At 39.4% G+C, this 17,869-nt stretch overlaps 1 protein-coding gene across 1 annotated transcript; it reads right to left on the minus strand.

Annotated features, from left to right (window-relative positions):
- Positions 1-9,653: 9,653 nt before the first annotated feature.
- Positions 9,654-10,300, minus strand: LOC127359768 (uncharacterized). The gene is made up of 2 exons (XM_051393881.1): positions 10,180-10,300; positions 9,654-10,098 (listed from the first exon to the last, which is right to left on the minus strand). Exons 1-2 carry the CDS (start codon positions 10,260-10,262, stop codon positions 9,654-9,656), a joined length of 528 nt encoding a protein of 175 aa, XP_051249841.1. The 5' UTR covers positions 10,263-10,300.
- Positions 10,301-17,869: the final 7,569 nt, after the last annotated feature.

Genomic DNA, 17,869 nt, shown 5'->3' on the forward strand with positions numbered 1-17,869 from the left:
CTTTCACCTTCATTAATGGTGTCCTAAAGGGGGCACTGTCAAACCTGGCAACTCCAGCACCTTCATGCTTAAAAGCAGATGTGTGGGAGCACTTTGGGTTTAAAAAGAATTAGGAAAGCTGTCAAGCTAAAAAAGCTGTCAAAGAATCTGTTCAGAACAGGCCACTTGCTGCACTTTTTAACTCTCCATTGTTCATTGTAATACTGCATTTTAAATACAATTTAAAATAAATTAAACTAATTTTCTCACAACATCTTTGATTCATTTTGTCCAGCATTTGCAAGCTGTAGACTCTCCGTCCAGTCAGAGCCATATATTGAATATATATTTCAGTTTTTAGTTCAATTAATTCAATCCAAGTCAATGGAACACTCACAAAATCACACTGTCCCTTTAAAATCTTTCAAAAAATGATGTAAGTGTATTGAATCGTATCGAATCGTATCGTTGGCTGAATATCGTGATATATATCATATCATGAGCTGAATATCATGTATCGTATCGTATCGTATCGTGAGATTAGTTTATCGCTACAGCCCTACTTGTAAGCCAATTTATATCCAGGCCAAGACATCTACTGTAGTCCAAATAGCAAATCGATAAGTGAAAATGACAAGAAAGAGACATTTTGACTATTGTCTATAAATAGATAGCTGCATATGAATGCAGGAGAAAAGAAAAGCTAATGGAAAGCTAAATCATTGACAGACGATGGCCAATTGGTTATGAGATTACATTTTAGCCAATGTGTTCCACTTCTTTAGGTCTTCACACAGACTGTGTACCTGCATGCAACCAAAGACAACTCAAATGTGAGGTCAATAATGCTCAGACTAAACTGAATGGTTGCTTGCATGCAGATTCACCAATCATATGCAGATATCTTTTTATAGAGATCATTTCTGGAGTAGTTCTAGTGGACAGTTTAAGTATAGATGACCTGTAACAGAGAGGAAACTGATTTCCAACATGGTTCCAAAATCTAAGTCTCTATGAAGTGTGTGCTGAGGCATGTAAAATGTTTGCTGGAGTAAGTAGGCAAGCTAATTGGAAATCCAGGAATATAGTTACAGGGCGTCTGCTGGGTCTTGAGTTGTGAATAGAAGGCAGCTGGCCACCAATTCCACATTTTGTTTTGTTCCTGTTGTTCACCACCCCTGTGGTTTGGTGGTAATCCTCACAGAACTAGTCTGGATGATATAAAGATGGACAAAAATCATCTGCCCACCATGGTGGTACAATCGGTGTCTAGAGTTCACCCAGGCATAAACAAACCAAAACAAAACACATAATAGTGCTGACCCCCAAAGGTTCACAGAATAGCTGAGCCTTTCACAGTTACTGTCTATTTCCTCAGTGTAAGCCAGACTCAACATAGTGAGGAATACAAACCTGATTCATTGGTCACTATTCAGCATTGCATATTGTGTGATATTATGAGGTATTATACCAGACAAGGAAAGGCTAATATGCTCAATATATACTAATTAATGGCATATGTCAGAATATTAATTTGTGCAGGTTAATTCTCAGTGTCTATTGTCCTGGACAGTCTCAAGAATGTGTCACTGTCCGTAATCGCCACCATTCTTGATGTTCTACCCATTGCATCTTCCCTACTTAGGGCCTGGTCACTCATATTTATCACAGGCAAATCTGTAACCAAACCAACTCAGTTCAATTAAATAGTGGTCGAAGATTTCTCCTTTGGTGAGCCTTGACACTCAACTATGTACTGTTGACCATTTTCAAACTGTCCTGAGGGTTGGGGTTACGTTAGAGAAAAAACAAGTTCATATGACATGTTGGAAGACGTCCTCAGAAGACAAAAATCTTTATAGTTGAAATGAAATTTCGGCAGTCATAGAGAAGAGGGTATGTGATATCTGCACTAACACCACACATGGTCAGACCACGAGTCTTATACCCAATTAGAAATAGTCGTGGGTGTGAATGTCGGATTGTCAGTTTTGGAAATTTACAGAAATGGCTACAACATACCCACAATTGCGACCGTAACCCCTTCCAAAGCTGTTCAACCACTCAACAAGCAGTTCTGATGGAGTATATTTGCACCTCACCAGTCCTGACTTTTGAGGAAACAGAGAACTAGAGGGTTTAATTATGTGACATATTAGCAATGTCACATAATCCTATTTTTCTCCCAACTATTAACTTATCCAATTAACAATTATCCCTTGAATTGACTTTGTTAACATACTATGTTGTTAGCACAAGTCATTGGTGGACCACCCAGGGAGCAGATTGAAGAACTTGTCAGAAGCCAATGGATGACCGTTTCTTGATTCACCATTTGACCTCTTGTGGTCCTTAAAACAAGCGCCTACAGGGATTTCAATCGTCCCTTTGCAGCAACTTAAAATGTGTTTGGGCTCTGACGGCAGCCATGGTGCCCAGGCCAGTGATGGGATCATTGAACAGGTGGTGCTGGAGCAAGTCAGCATCATCCGATAGGTGACATCTGGATGGGTCGGAGGGCACACAGAGCCAAGAGTGGGCCAGCTGGGCAATGACGCACACCTGATCCCAATTAACCTTGTCCAATATCTGCCTCCCAGTGTGTGGAAAGGTGCGTCGAACCACAGGAGAAAGGATTATGTTTGATTTAAACTAGGGGATCATATTGATATGCCTTGCTTGAATCAGCTTCTGCTTTAGAGATTATTCGACCTCACACTGAGAAGGCAAGAGGTGTTGCTGCATTGTATGTTCAGAGTTAATTACTGGGGAGAATCAGATAAAGCCCCCATAGCATGTTGATCACACACATCCAGGCTATGCTACTTCTAATCCTAACACATGATTCATGAACCTGATAGTTTTGTCTCTTTCATTAGCCACCTTTTCACATTATTTGTGCTCCAATAATCTACAATATAGAAATGGTTTGCATGGATTAAAGTATGTGGACACTCTCCTTTACTATGCTACTATGCCCCTCAGAATTAGCAGCGATCAGAATTGATACTGCTCTTGCTGAACATGCAATAGAAAATATATACTGTTGTCAAGGAAAGGCCCTGATTAGTTCTATATTGGTCCATGAGGACTGAGGTTTGGTACCCCCTGGTGTATACAAGCGCACATTGAGTACACTCACTGGGGTCGTGCATTTGTGCCATGTGTTGTCATTTGCCTTGCCGTGCTTGTGTGGACCATGTTGGTGCCTTTAGTCTTGTTTCATTTTGCATTACACAATTTATGTGCTGTATTATACATTCCTTTTTTACATAAAGTAAGCAGACATAATTAATCTAATGCATCAGGTAGCATTAATTTGTGAGTGATGAATGAGAAAATGGTGCTTATTTGGAGAGAACAACATGTTGACTGGGATGCCAGCACAAAATTATATTTTGATGGTTTTGGAGACACACAAACAGAGAAGCTTTAGAAAAGAAAGTTATCACCTTTGTGTTAAGATACTTGGGAATTATGATGACAGTATGAGTATTCACTAAATACACAGGAGCAGTTGTGCTGACCATCCTACCTTTGCTTTGCAAACTCCTGCCAAATAAACCTGTGCTTATGTCTGTGACAACACTATTAAAAATATATGGCACCCATTTGTTTTTTCCCCATTGAATAGTGCCACAGCGTAGTGTTTTAGTATCCATATCAGAGAATGGGTTTGAGTAATAGAAACATGACACCTCATTAGAAAGTTGGGGCTTTGTTCTTAGCACCACTAGCCTGCTCTTTGTTTACTACCTGCTGACTCACTGTAGAAATGAGTTTGGAGTTTCTTACTCCCAAATGCCTTCGATCTTTTCTGCGGTAGTGTATGTAAAGGTGGTGTGTATTGAATTAAAGTTGTTTAAAGGGTAAATATAATATATCTGATAAATACAGCTCCTACCAAATAAGTTGAGGTGGGAGATGAAAGTTTTGCAGTGTAAAATCGCCATTAATTCAGCCGGCCAGTCAATTTGAATTTGCCTTTGTAAAGCCTGTTTCTTCTATTCTCAATACCTGCATGAGTCATCTTCTGCTTTAAAATCTGACCAGTTACAGAAGTTGACAAATTAAATGAAAATTCTGGTAGTTTTGAAACAACTAACGGTTGCTGGTCCGTCTTTTGATATTCACTAGTATGGATTATCAACTTCCATTACCATCTACTGGTGGGAATAGGAAATGCATTTTGTTTATTCAGTCTGACCAAAAGCATGGATAACATGGAAAAAAAACAAAATAAAACCTAGAGAATAGATAGAGGGTTTTTTTTTTTAAAGGAGACGGGGAAATCCCAGGAACCAGTTGCCAGCAGATGCCCCCAACCAAGGAAGCAGTCACCACCACCCTGGTCAATCATGCTCCTGTGAGCTCACATATCTCAGTCAATCTCTGTTCTCACACACACTGAGGTAAAAAACACAGCAGATCAAAACCCCTCAGAGTCAGTCTGATGAGAAACCATTTTGGCTGTTAAATGAGTTTCTTCTTTGAATCTCTTGGTAGTTTTAGTTAGGGAGTCTCAGACAATGTTTGATATCCTGGGTGAAACTATCGCACAAATCTCTCCCAGCATCTGTTTGCATCAAGAGTGTATCATCAAAGAGTTTTCCTCTGACAAAATATACAAGGACACATTATCCCCCTATAGCTTTTTGGATTTGGCAATCAAACATTGCTATTTCCCTACAGCAGTGCTAAACCTTTGATGCTCTAACTCCTGTGATGGCTCTTCACAAAACATTAGCTACCATATGACTGTCTCTAACTGGTAGCCAAACCTGTGTCCTCACTTTGCTTTGATGACTAGATTAGATTAATGTCACAGTAAAGCAGATGAACATGGACAAACAATTGAGGCAAAACGGTTAAATATCACGAGAAACCCGTTTCACACTAAATGGGGCTAAAAGGTACAAATCAAAGGCTAAAACATCTGGACATTAAGAAGTCTGTGGTCATTTTCAATGCTAATCTTAGTCTGTGTCAAGTTTTTAATATCATACTGGCAGCATTGATATAGTAACCAGCAGATCTCGACTGTCAGTATCTAATATATCAGTATGATGGAGATTAGCTCTCCCAGCATAATCCTATCCGCTGCTCTGTGCATTGAGAGCTCCCTCAAACAGGCACCACATTGAACTGTATAACCATATGCTATAAATGATCAGTTACTCAAATTACTCAACTTAGAAAAGTTCTAGGGTTTGTGTCACTAATGAAAAGATGTACATGGTACATGACCAAAAAAACTAAAAAAGCTATACAACCATGGACACACTGGTGGTGAGATAGGTGCAGTAGTAGTGCTGCACACATGGGAGTTCCCCTATCAGATAATAAATTGTTGGGAGTGACTATTGTTCCCCAAAATACTAAAAAACTAAAAGTTCCTGGAGTTCTAAAATATTTAAGCTAATACAGAATACTGAAATCACAGTTAAGCTAGTTTCACTTGCTAATGAAATCATTGTTAAGCGACAGCTTTTCACCAGTGTTCTCCCTAGTGTAACTTTTGGAATGGGCAACCAAAACCATAATGTTTATTCTATGACTTAAAATCCTTCCTTCCTTACTCATCACACAAGCTCTTGGTGTACTGTGTTTAGCTCACTATTTTCTTATTTTGGTTGACAAAGCCTATTTCTGTATCAATGGAACACTGAGGATGGTGATTTTTGACCACTCACAATGATTCAGATGTTCATTTATGTCTTCATGTTTCTTTGCCATTATAGTTTATAATTTCAGGCATGCGACACTAGAAATAGAACAGTGGCGTGATGGGGCTGTGTGTCTGAGTATGGGGGTTATGCATGGAAAATAATAGTGGGGGCTGTTTTGATGCATGTTGTTTGCCACCTGTGTATGTGAGCCTTTCTCTAGACCTGAATCCTGTTCAGATCCACTTTGGAAGTGGAGCCACGCCCCCTTTTTCAGCAAGCATAGCCAACCGCGAGGCAAGGAGAAAGCGTAAGGCACCTTTTAATCTATTATCCACTGGAATGGTAGAAATCCACCATTACACTATGTTTTGGTGTGATTGGAACAATTGGGTTCTGAACAGGTGGTGGATTCCTTTCACATGAAGAACCAGGAGCTTGTGTTCTCTCCTTTTCAGCTTCCATACTGTAGTGCTGCTGACAGCAGTTCTTTAGCCAGGTATTAGAGAGGCCCAGAGAGAGTGCAACATAACATGCTGTGATTGATTACACACACACACTTGCACATATGCAGTCCTGTATTGATTGATGGCTGGTAATGCAGATGAATAATCATTCCTGTTTTTGAGCAGTATTGACTGGCGAGTATGCTCAGATCAATAAGTGATAGCTAAGAGCCTCAGAGAGGCAGAGAGGTTGACTTTGTTTATTCTTTCTTCATTTTTTCCCAGTGTTTTTGTCTGTATGTTTTCTCAGTTTTTATGACTCTTTTCTCTTATTTGTGTGCATATCTCTTTGTCAGTCTCTGTAATCTTTGTTTCCCTTGAAGTAAAAGCAAGCTCACAAGCCTGTTTTTACTTGTTGAGTTCAGTTCTTTTCTGTGATCTTTTCATAGTAAATGCATTTGACTGTACACATTGTATTTTCTTCTGTTTAGTCTGTAATACAATCTGTTTTTTTTTGTTCATCTATCTTTATCAGCTTGGCTACCTGCTCACTTTCTCTGTTGTCTTTCCTTTACTTTCTCTGTGAAAATGTATACGCATAGTTTGATTCCACCTACAGAAACGTGCCGGAACAATCCTCTTCCTCCCACCTCTGCTGCATGTACACTGACCTCACATCACACATATTTGTTCCACAGCATCTCACCTCATGTTTTCTAACCTCAATGACAACCATGCTACTACTTGCCTCTTCAAGTGGCCCACTAACCCAGTTCCCCTTTCACGACGTGCTCACTTTGTCAGTGCAGGCTTATGTGTGCGGTTACATCAAGACCTCCATAACCCCTCTTACACTGGCGCTGGGAATATTCCTGTTGAACTGCTTCAGTCCTCTTCTTCAATCGCCCACATGAAGAAAACACTAAGATTATTATTTTCAGATGATTATACGCTAGTGAAACATTCTTATGAATTTTATATTACATGTCTGTCAATAGATCTATCTGTTGCCTTATTTTTTATTTACTTAATTGATTAGATTAGTTCCATGCTTGCAGTAATGCCACTACTGCAGTGGTGTTGGAATCAGTGCTGACTAATACATCCAAGGCCAAAATGGGGCTCTGTTTTAAAGCTATAGTAAAGATACAGGCATCAGGTATAAAACTAAAAGACCAAGGGCATCCATTGGTACCAGCCAGTGGTGCTAGTTTGTCATAAATGTGCGTCAACAATGCTCCAAAGTTAGGCTTCATTTGGCGATGGAAAAACTAGTGTGGCTATTGTCAAAGGGGTACCTTGACCTCTGACCTTAAGACCTGAATGAGGTTCTAGGGGGTACCCATAAGTCTCCACTTTACAAACGCGGCCACTTTATGTTAATCCCATGCAAGTTCACTAGCGTATTGCATAATACCTGCAAATATTATTGCAAACTAGGAATAAAACTGACATGCATGAAAATAAAGATGTATTTACAGCTTTGATGGTCCTAGACTCATCCTGAGCATAGCCACTTTGTTCCCAATGATTTCACTGTATAATCTGTGTGCAACATCCTGTTTGTCAAAGGAAAGGAGCCTACATTCTGTATTCATTTGAAGCCCAATTTAACCCCTGATGATACAAAATAAAGCCGTAGCTTTTTTTTTTTTTTTTAAGTTAGTAACATGCATTAATGGGACATGAATGAGTGCAGAAAGAGAGAGAGAATGAATGAACTCTGTAGTAGCCGTAGGGCTTTGTCCATGTAGCCTGTGTTTTTGTTCCTCACCACTCAAAGCTTCATCTCAGCACTCCCCAGGGTCCTGCATCCACCTGCCACCCACCTGATGAAGGGTCCAGCTGCGGCCTGGGCCTTCCCGCCATGACACAAGAACGCCTATAGGGCGTTCCTGGTAGCGTTTCATCGACCAATCGCAATTCATACTTTGCAGTCACGTGGTTACCATGGATACCTGGCTGGCAAGAAATGCCGACTTCATCTGTCTATTATAGTACATTTCGAGTGAAGTAAATTTAATAAACGTAATTAAAGTCAGAAAACAATTGCAGTGATCTTGATTTTGGATATGGACGTTTATTTAGTTTGAAAAATTCCATACCAGGACTTGAATTACAGCGTGTTATGTCAAATCACATGAGGAAATTATTGCCTTGGTTTTTCCGTTCAGTACGTAGTACGACGTTACGACATACTAAAGAATAAAAGCATTTATTTTGATGGGTGGGCCATGTTGCAAAACCTCGTAGATAATTACAACACCAGAACATTGAATTAAACAATGCAATTGTTGTTAGTTTTAATTTACTTGGGTGAAAGCAAGCGCAGCACTGTTCCTCCGCCTTCGCTGAATGAATGCCAGGGGAAACACCGACGTCCTGACAAGATCCTTGATTAGTGTACTGGGTTTCGTTGCTGGAGACCGATGTTCTTGCCCGCCAGCCAGTAGTTGTGACGTCATGTGCAAAGTATGAATTGTCCTCAATAACTCGTAGAAATATAGACTAGTCCCACACGTAAATGTAAGCATATTAAGATGTAATTGGACTAACGTTCTGTAGATGGCTTAGCTTGCTAACGTTAGTTCTATAATACATTTACAGACTACTAGATCTTATTTTGAAACTTCTGTTGAGAAACACTAACTAGCGAATGTTATATTAAACCGGATGTTGACAGTTACAGTTCAGCAAGAAAGGCGAAGAAGAAGGGGGCGTTCCAGTCAGCGAAAACGGGAACCTCCACCACCACGAGAACGCCCATTTGTGGCTGCAGTTGGATGATATTGCCCACCTGAACAAATTATTTTCTCCAATGTAGAGACTTGCACCCGCATGGGCATTGCCCCATTAATCCCTGTAGTCTGGATAGACTTTTAAATTATGTCAAGCCTTCCAACTGATTCCTTTATTCTGTGTTGTTTTCACTGTTCCATGTGCAAAGTACTGTCACTGCAGCAAATATTGTGGGACATTTGAGCAGCAAAACTAAAAATTGTAGTTCTAAACTTGACAGAACAAAGGGAACCTCCAGTTCACATTCTGTAATTGTCATTTTCCCAAAAACTATATCTAAATTTTGATCCTTCATATGCAAATCAGGCAGTTGGGGATGTGTTTCAAGCCATTTATAGTAAATTGTGGGAACTGTCAGAAGGCTCGTGCCAGCACGCACAATTTCAGGATGATTGAGATGTATGAGAGAAAATCACGTGGGAACAGACGTTTTGAATCTGATGAAACGACTGCATATGCATGTTTCCTGTTCCTCTGTGTGTACACTGTTCTTCTACACATCCAAAAGGTCCAGTGGCCAGATGCATAAAACACAGAGACCATTCTGTCTGCACAATTTAAATAATAATTTTGAAAAAGAAATCAAGGGGGTAGTGGGTTGGTTGTTGAGTCTCTACCGATGTTATAATCAAAAAGATAAGATAAGATAAGATATACCTTTATTAATCCCCGTAGGAGAAATTCAAATTACACACAGCAGCATTGGGGAATATAGCAATAAAAAGAGTACAGTGTACATACAGTAGTATCACAAATAAGAATATTACAAAATATGATAGAAAACAGGGTGCCATGGTTGAGGAGGTTGGAGGTGCTGGGTGCCATGGTTGATGAGGTTGGAGGTGCTGGGTGCCATGGTTGAGGAGGTTGGAGGTGTACTGGGTGCTGTGGTGTTGTGGAGGTTGGAGGTACTGGGTGCCATGGTTGAGGAGGTTGGAGGTGTACTGGGTGCTGTGGTTGAAGAGGTTGGAGGCACTGGGTGCTGTGGTTGAGGAGGTTGGAGGCACTGGGTGCTGTGGTTGAGGAGGTTGGAGGTACTGGTGTGGAAAATGGAGAGGACGGGGGGAAGGAGGAAGCGGAGGAAGTGTAGGGGGGTTGAGGCGGGAGAAGGCGGATGACGGGGGTGGTGTTCCTGTCGTCTGGGTAAAGAAGGGGGAGACGGGCTGTGGAAGAGGAGGGTGGGGTAGCCAAAGTGTGAATGGGGGAAGCTGAGGAGGTGGAGGGTGTTTGTGAGTTAAACCTGTAACTCGTTGCCACGTCCCTTTGTCCCCTCCACTGAACCTACTGACCTTTTCATGCCAGTAATGCTCCTCATCCTCATCTTCATCTCATCATGTATGTCCTTGACTGAAATAGAAAGTGTAACCCACATGTAGTTAACAGAATACTCAATACATTGAGGACCAGTGTCTAGGTGATGAATGAAAAAATAACAAAAGTTCCTTTGTAAACCAGGACTCTGGAACACAAATAGTTTCACAGTGTTTTAGGGTACAAATTAACATAAAACACCTGAGAAATATAATACTCAACACAGTTCAAATCCACAAAGAAATATCTTTGGTATGGAATAGAGTTCAGGATTAATAAAGTTCAGGATTCCTTTGATCCACTCAAGTTCCAGTTTAGTTAGTTGTATTGTATTGTTTTACTTTTAATACCTGTTTGCTTACAATTTCATTCACAAACATTGGTGGACACGCTGCAGTGATTGGATTGATTAGATTTAAATGCCGTGATGCGACTCGAGGGACACAATTACGTTACAGGACCTACGGGAGAAAAAAAAAAAACGACGAGACTCGATAGTGGTATCGATAAGCCCAAACGTTATTGATTTTCGGGTTTTGAAAAAAGTGGAACCGGGTCCTTGATAGAACCGGGTTTCGATCCCCATCCCTAGTCAAAAGTCATATGGGTTGTCACAGTCCTACCACACTGAGGTTTACTCAAGTGATGAGGAATGAAGGCTGGGATGGTCTCCTCTGGACAAAGATGGTTCCAACTCCTTGGAATAAGGAGGGGATCTGGTTCAGTACTGGCTCGCCACCTCTTTCGTCAAGGAGAATCCAAAATCCAAATCTAAGGGTATCTCCAGGGAATCTCAAAAACCTAGCCTGTATGAAAATAAGGCTATTACTACATTGAGTCAAACAAATCCCAGTTCACTATGACCATGGTAAATCATTTTTTAACCATGAATTATGATTATTTATTGTTTTAACCATCAAGTTAACATAGGACCTTTTAAATTGAAATTAACATTTGACCTTTTTAAATGATAACATAAACACTCTCTTTAAATTATGACCTGAATACAACACATCAGGTATTTTACACACCTCATATTTTCTTATAAAGGTTATAGCTTAAATGCACATATCCAGTATTCTTAAACATTTCCTATTATTATTAGCACTAGCAGTGAATAACTTAGCAGCCATGCTTCCAATGTAAACAGTTGAGTACAAAAGTAATCTTATACACCAAAGTAAAAGTTAAAACATAAAATAAAAATATTTTTAAAAAAAAAAATTTTATTATAAAAAAGTAAACAGACTGCTATAACTCATAATTGTAATATTTTCCCTTGAAACTCAAACTTAACTCACCAAGACTCTGCCAAAAGCATTTACCTGGGACACAGATCATAGAATCACCTCTTCCACCTCTCGTACTTGTCGTCTCAAGGTTGCCTTAACTTAATTTATCCACGCTCTTTCTTGTTTCAACTAGTTTATAACTAACTCGTCTGCTCGTGTTGTCGCTTTGACTGCGCTGCCGAACTTCAACCTGGAGGGGTGGGACTTCATTCCCCTATAATAATACAGCTAATAAGAATCCAGGCTAAGCAACCTTACTTTGACTGACACATTTTTTAGCAAACAGAAAGTAAGAATGAGAATAAAACGAAACTTATAGTATCTATGTATCTACTGGGTTACAAAAGCAGATGAAAAAAAAGCAGCAAATGAAGCAGACAAACAGAAATGTCGCAGCGCACATGTAGTAGGTCATAGAGGTCTTGATGTAACCGCACACATAAGCCCACACTGACAAAGTGAGCACGTCATGAAAGGGGAACTTGAAGAGGCAAGTGGTAGCATGGTTGTCACTGAGGTTAGAAAACATGAGGTGAGATGCTGTGGAGCAAATGTGTGTGATGTGAGGTCAGTGTACATGCAGCAGAGGTGGGAGGAAGAGGATTGTTCCGGCACATGTTTCTGTAGGGGTTGCAGCCAAGGTCAGTGACACGTCCACTATGGGAGATGTTCATTCATTGACCCAGTGACAGAGCTCTCATATTCTCTTCCCGTAACATCCACACCTGACATCCTACATTAGAACAGTGCCTGGCTTCAATCTGTCTTCTACAGTAGAGTTTCCATACACAATTTCTGAGCATCAATAACTGTAAACAAAAGTTATGCTTTAGGCTAGTGGCGCTAAACTATATTCACTTCACAAAGTAGAAGAATGCAGAGAATAAAAAATACACACAGCAATACATATTCACTTCTCATCCTACATACTACAACAACAACAACAACAACACTAATAACGCTGTTGATACTAATGCTAATGCTAACAATCTGAACTATTAAACTCTTATTATTATTATTATTTTGATGTGTTCTGCCCCATCAGCATCTGCAAATTGGCTTAGCTCCTTGTGTCGACAGTCTGACACAATCTGGGAGTTACCATTTGCCTCACCGGTCCGTCAGGCTCCTGATTGTATCCAAATGCATACACACCAGGAACAAACCTGTACAAGAAATCTCTTGTACCGCATTGCTCCTTAACTAGTAACTGTATGTTGAATTTTCAGTAAAAAATAGAACACACACAGTACATCGAGCAATAAGGTCCGTTGGCAAGAGAATACGTGCCTCGGTGCACACACAAGTTTCACCATTTTCCCCCACTAGCATGTGTGAGTTATGACCAACAACACAATTATAACCAGGTCAATTCACAGCAAGAGTTTACAGATCAATGTCAAAGGCAGGATCAGGGCAAAGGTAGAAGTAACTACACGTTACTGTAATTAAATAGTTTACCATTTATCAGAGAAATGTGCTTTGTTGAAAGTAGATATTTTTAATTCATAATGCATTAAACATCAGAGTTTAAAAATTAACTATTACTCTAAATAGTTTTTAGAAGAATACTTTTTATTGAGTGTAGCTTATCAGTATTCCACCACTGGATCAGAGATATTTGCACGGTACGCAGAGGATACAGAAACCAACATGCGTAGCTGTTGTGTTCACTGTTGCTGGTTGATATGAACACCGACATTAAGGAGGAGTCCAGTGCGTTTTGGAATCGCTTTAACGCTGAATACTAAGGGGAGCAAATGAGCTTTCTTTCATATTTTGCAGGATCTGATGAAGTATCTAATAAGTTCTGCATGTTGTGTGTGTGTGTGTAATCCCACTGTGTTCTTGCTTTGCTGTACTGCCGTTTTTTTGTGTGCAATTTATCCAGTAGTTATTAGAATATTTGACATTGGACGAGCATATTAGACTAGTAGAAACAAAGTCCAGTATCTGCCTCAACAGTTGACCTCTGCCTTCTTCTCGGGCTCTGGGCTAATGCACCCAAACTGCGCTGTCTCATTGATTAGTTTTCTTGATCATTTATTGATCTGGGCATACTCACCTGCCAACCCTGTTCAAAAAGTGGACTGATTATGCCTCCGCATTGCCAGTCATCAATTAGTACAGTACCGCATATTGGCACAACAGTATTAGTGAGATTTTTCATGGGCCCTATGTATGTGTGTGTCTAATCAATCACAGTAAGTTGCAGTCTCCTAGGGCCTCTCTAACACCTGGCTAAATAACTGCTGTCAGCAGCACTACATATTGAAAGCTGCTGCTGTTGGAGGGGAGAGCACACAAGGCTGTGATTCCCCCTAGCCTGTGAAGCGATTGCATATTGAGTTCAGGTCTTAAGATGAGTAAGAAAAGTAAAAGTCAATCTGCACATCCTTGGGCCATTGCAGCATTTATTTAGTCTGAATACTGTCTAGAAAACATTTAGATTTTCATTATTCCCTCATCATTGAATAATGGACATTTTCAGCCATAGTTCTCCATGTGCTGCATTGAAACCGCCTTATATTACTACACACTTCATTTTGTTTGACATGTCAACCCTGTTATGGACACATGGTATAGGGAATTGTTTACAATTCTTTGTCCACATAATTTTAAATTCCATTAATAATCTGTCATGTTTTGGTCACAGGCATTTGAATGAAAGTATTTTTAATGTTGTAGTATATGTATGACATATGAGGACACTTTTACATAGCAAACCACAAATAAAAGTCATTTAAAGTTTAAATTATTCAATTATTCAATTTTCAAAACAATATCTTTGCTGCAGTCATTAAGAAGTGTAGAAGCATGATTAAAATATTGTCTGAAATATTTTAGTATGGAATTTAAATTGTTGCAGTCATGGTAAAACATGATGAGTTCAACTTGGTTTACTTGTATCTAGTGTGATGCAAATAAATCTTGCACGTGTACACAGTAGCCAATAGCACTGAATGTGTGCTATGTCCCCCTGCCATACAGCTGCCATGGCGTTCCTATTAACTGACTCTGTTTGGGACATAAGCAGGAAAACCTGGTAATATTTTCTATTAAAAAAAAACACTTTTGATGTATAAAAAACCCCAAATAAAGTGATTTTTTTAAAAAAAAATTTGGCATACATTATTAAATAGGCGTACAATACAGTATGAATAGAAATGTAATCTTAAAAGGTTGAAAAGGCATTGTTTTATCTCATATTCTTCTAAATAAACAGGTATAGCCACTGAATGAGTAAACCTTAAATTAAAAGCTGTATGGCCCAAGGAAACATAAAAGTAAGTAAAATGTACTCAAATAAAAAAAAGCTTGAAAGTTTAGAAGGAAGTTTACATCTATTCCAGGTGAAATGTCTGGTTTTTGACTCTGCTTCCTAAGGAGAGCACCCTGCTTTTACATTCATTTTCATCTCTGTTTGTTTGTTTGTTTGTAGCAGATCAAAGAGTGATTGATTCCCATTATCAATGGGAATTAGTAATGAAAATTTATACAACCAGCGATGCAAGGGAGCAAGGAGAACTTGAGCAGCTACTCACAGGAGAGGTTGAGCAGAAAACATAAAGTTTGACTAATCAATATGGAAATGTGTATTTTTGCATTAAATGAGTTTAATGTGTGCAGGATGACATTCCATCTTGGAACTGTGGCAGTAGTCTAACTTTGACAGCTCAGACTTTTTAAAGTCTTTTCAGCCAAAGACTGCAGTGACAAATTCCGTTTTATGTCCTCAGGGATAACAGCTCATTAAAAGAAATCATGATGCTTTCATCAAGCACTCAGGACGTGCCAGACATGAGCGTTTTTCATAGTGTCATTTTAAAATAAAATTTATATCAACACGACACCCACTGTGAGAACTTTATTGCTGACCAGAAAATTTTTCAAAGATTGTCCCTACATCACCGCTTTGACCTTTGACTCCAAACATGATATTATACATGGAATATCTCTACTTTAACCACACATTTAATGGGTCAAATTTGCAGTGACTGCAAAAATTGAGGACATTTAATCTTTTTAGGTCACTTACTAATCAATCAGTGTACTCATAGTGCTGAGCATGTTCGCTGTGTGTGAACTCCAGGTTTGGTGGGGGCTGAAGCAGCTCTCATGTGGCAAGGATGGAGGCCTCACACTGGCAGAGACATATGGTTGGACTCCCTGGCCAAATCCTGAAGCTCCACAGTCATAAGTGGGAGATGTCAAGCGCTGACATCTTGCACAGAGGACAAGCACATACCTCTTTCTACTAGTACTTTTTAGTTTAACACCTGTGTAAGTTCTATTACTCGCTGTAATCTCCGGCTCCACACTGTTTGATCAAATTTATGTGATAGTTAAAAATTGAGAATACATTCTGCACAGCAAAATTGTTAAGGTTTAAAACACAACGAATCCTAGAACAAAACATGGAACATGAGTTGACAGACATGACGGAGTGGCACCCACGTGTTCCAAGCTCTCTTCATAACACAAATGAGGCTACAAATCACTAGGAAAGCATCTTTTTAAGGCCATTTGAAGATGCGTTTGGTTCAGTTTTAGGCTTGATGGAACATAATTCCATTGTGCAGAAACGGAATTAAAGAAATGTGTTTTTAGCCATCAAAGTCTAAAGAAACAATATTAAATTTGTTGAACTACATTTCTGAAGTCTGCTTGTGAAAAAGCTGTGACAGTGAAAAGAAATTCTATAAATACACCAGCACAGTTGTGAGAAATATCTTAATCAAGTTGAGCCTCTTCTCAACTGTTAAGTGTAATTTGGTTGATATTTTTGAATTTTTAAACCCATTCACTCACCAGATAGCTTTTGATCGAGTTAACATTTCAAATGCATAACGCCATTAATAGTGGTAAATGAAGTTTTCCCCACTGTAGGTCTGTTGACCTTTCAGATCCAAAAAGTAAACTGTAGTTTCTGTCTTTCCAAGATGGAGGCATAACCAAATACTCACTTTCAGAAGAGTTAGTGCAATTATTTCCATATTAGAGACTTTATATCCTGAATATATAGTAAAAAGAAAAGTGTAAAAGTTGTAATTGTCCACTCAACACTCATAGTTGTGGTGGTACATTGGCAGTGTTGGAAAGTAACATTTATTCAGATACTGTACTTAAGTACAATATTAATATAATATTATTTTATTGTGGCAAACTTATGGAAGCTGATTTGACTTTATTAGACTGATGTAATATTGTATACTTGGTAGACCTGCAGCATAAGGTGGATGAGTGCAACCCTGATGTTTTTACAGCTTTTTATAGCCATGGTGTACTTGGCATCTACAAAAGTGTTATACCATGAGCCGACAGTAGTAACTGTGGAGCTGTAACATTGTATGATGATAAAATAATCACAAGGAAAGAGATAAAATAATGACTTATGACATTAAAGGCCTGCGACATTTTTTAAGTCTCCTTTATTAATGCTGCTCCTGGTGTGATACATCATGCAACAGTCAACATTTTAAAGAAGGCCTTACATAACCACAAGTCAGCTTTTCTAGGCATGCAGAGCCCAACAAACTACTTCAACTTTTGAGTAGGATGGCCTCTGCCACAGAAAAGTGAGGTAATAAAGTGAAAAACAGGCAACACAGGCTCGCCTCAAATCCCCCTCTGTGATAAAATAATGAGGTCGGCAGCAGCTGATCTAAAGCCCCGGCCATCATGAAAGAGGAAAAACAATACCCGCTAAAGCCCCCCGACGCCCAGAGCCAGAACAGATCAAATGTCTGGCACAGAGATTACACGCGCTGCAGTCATATCTATTAATGAGGTTGACTGAATAATTGAACTGAAAAAATATTAAAGATAAAAAAAAAAAGATAAAATATGAAAGCAACATCTGGATGCTGTTTCGAGGGGACCTTCTGTTCTCTTCCAGAATCAACATGTCACTTTGTCTCCCCAATAATGATGAATTTTTGAATGCCGCTGTTGTCTGCAGTGTCTCTGGGACTCGAGGTTGGGCTAACCCAGCAGCTGACAAAAACAGAGAACTTTTCTCATTTTTCCGAAATTTTTCCTGTCTCTTGTTTTCAGTCAGATTTTGCCGCCTGGTTCCTTCCTTGTTCTTCGCTTATTTCTTGGTCCCTTTTAACTCTTACAGTGTCCCTCTGATTTACTCTTTTTCTGTACTTCTCTCCACTTTCTGCTTCTTTCATCATTGGGCTTTAATTGGGCTACTTCCTTCTCTTTACTTCTCGTTGCTGTGAGTGCGCTCCAATTCCAAGGCTGAACTTGTGTTGACTCGGAACATAGAGGGTAGCTGTTAAAACAAGAATGCTCATACACAGCTAACAACTGGAAGATTGGAGTATACAATACAAAAAAAAGAGGAAAAGAAATGCCAATGATGGAG

Source organism: Dicentrarchus labrax, unplaced genomic scaffold, assembly GCF_905237075.1.
Source record: "Dicentrarchus labrax unplaced genomic scaffold, dlabrax2021, whole genome shotgun sequence".
NCBI lineage: Eukaryota > Metazoa > Chordata > Actinopteri > Moronidae > Dicentrarchus > Dicentrarchus labrax.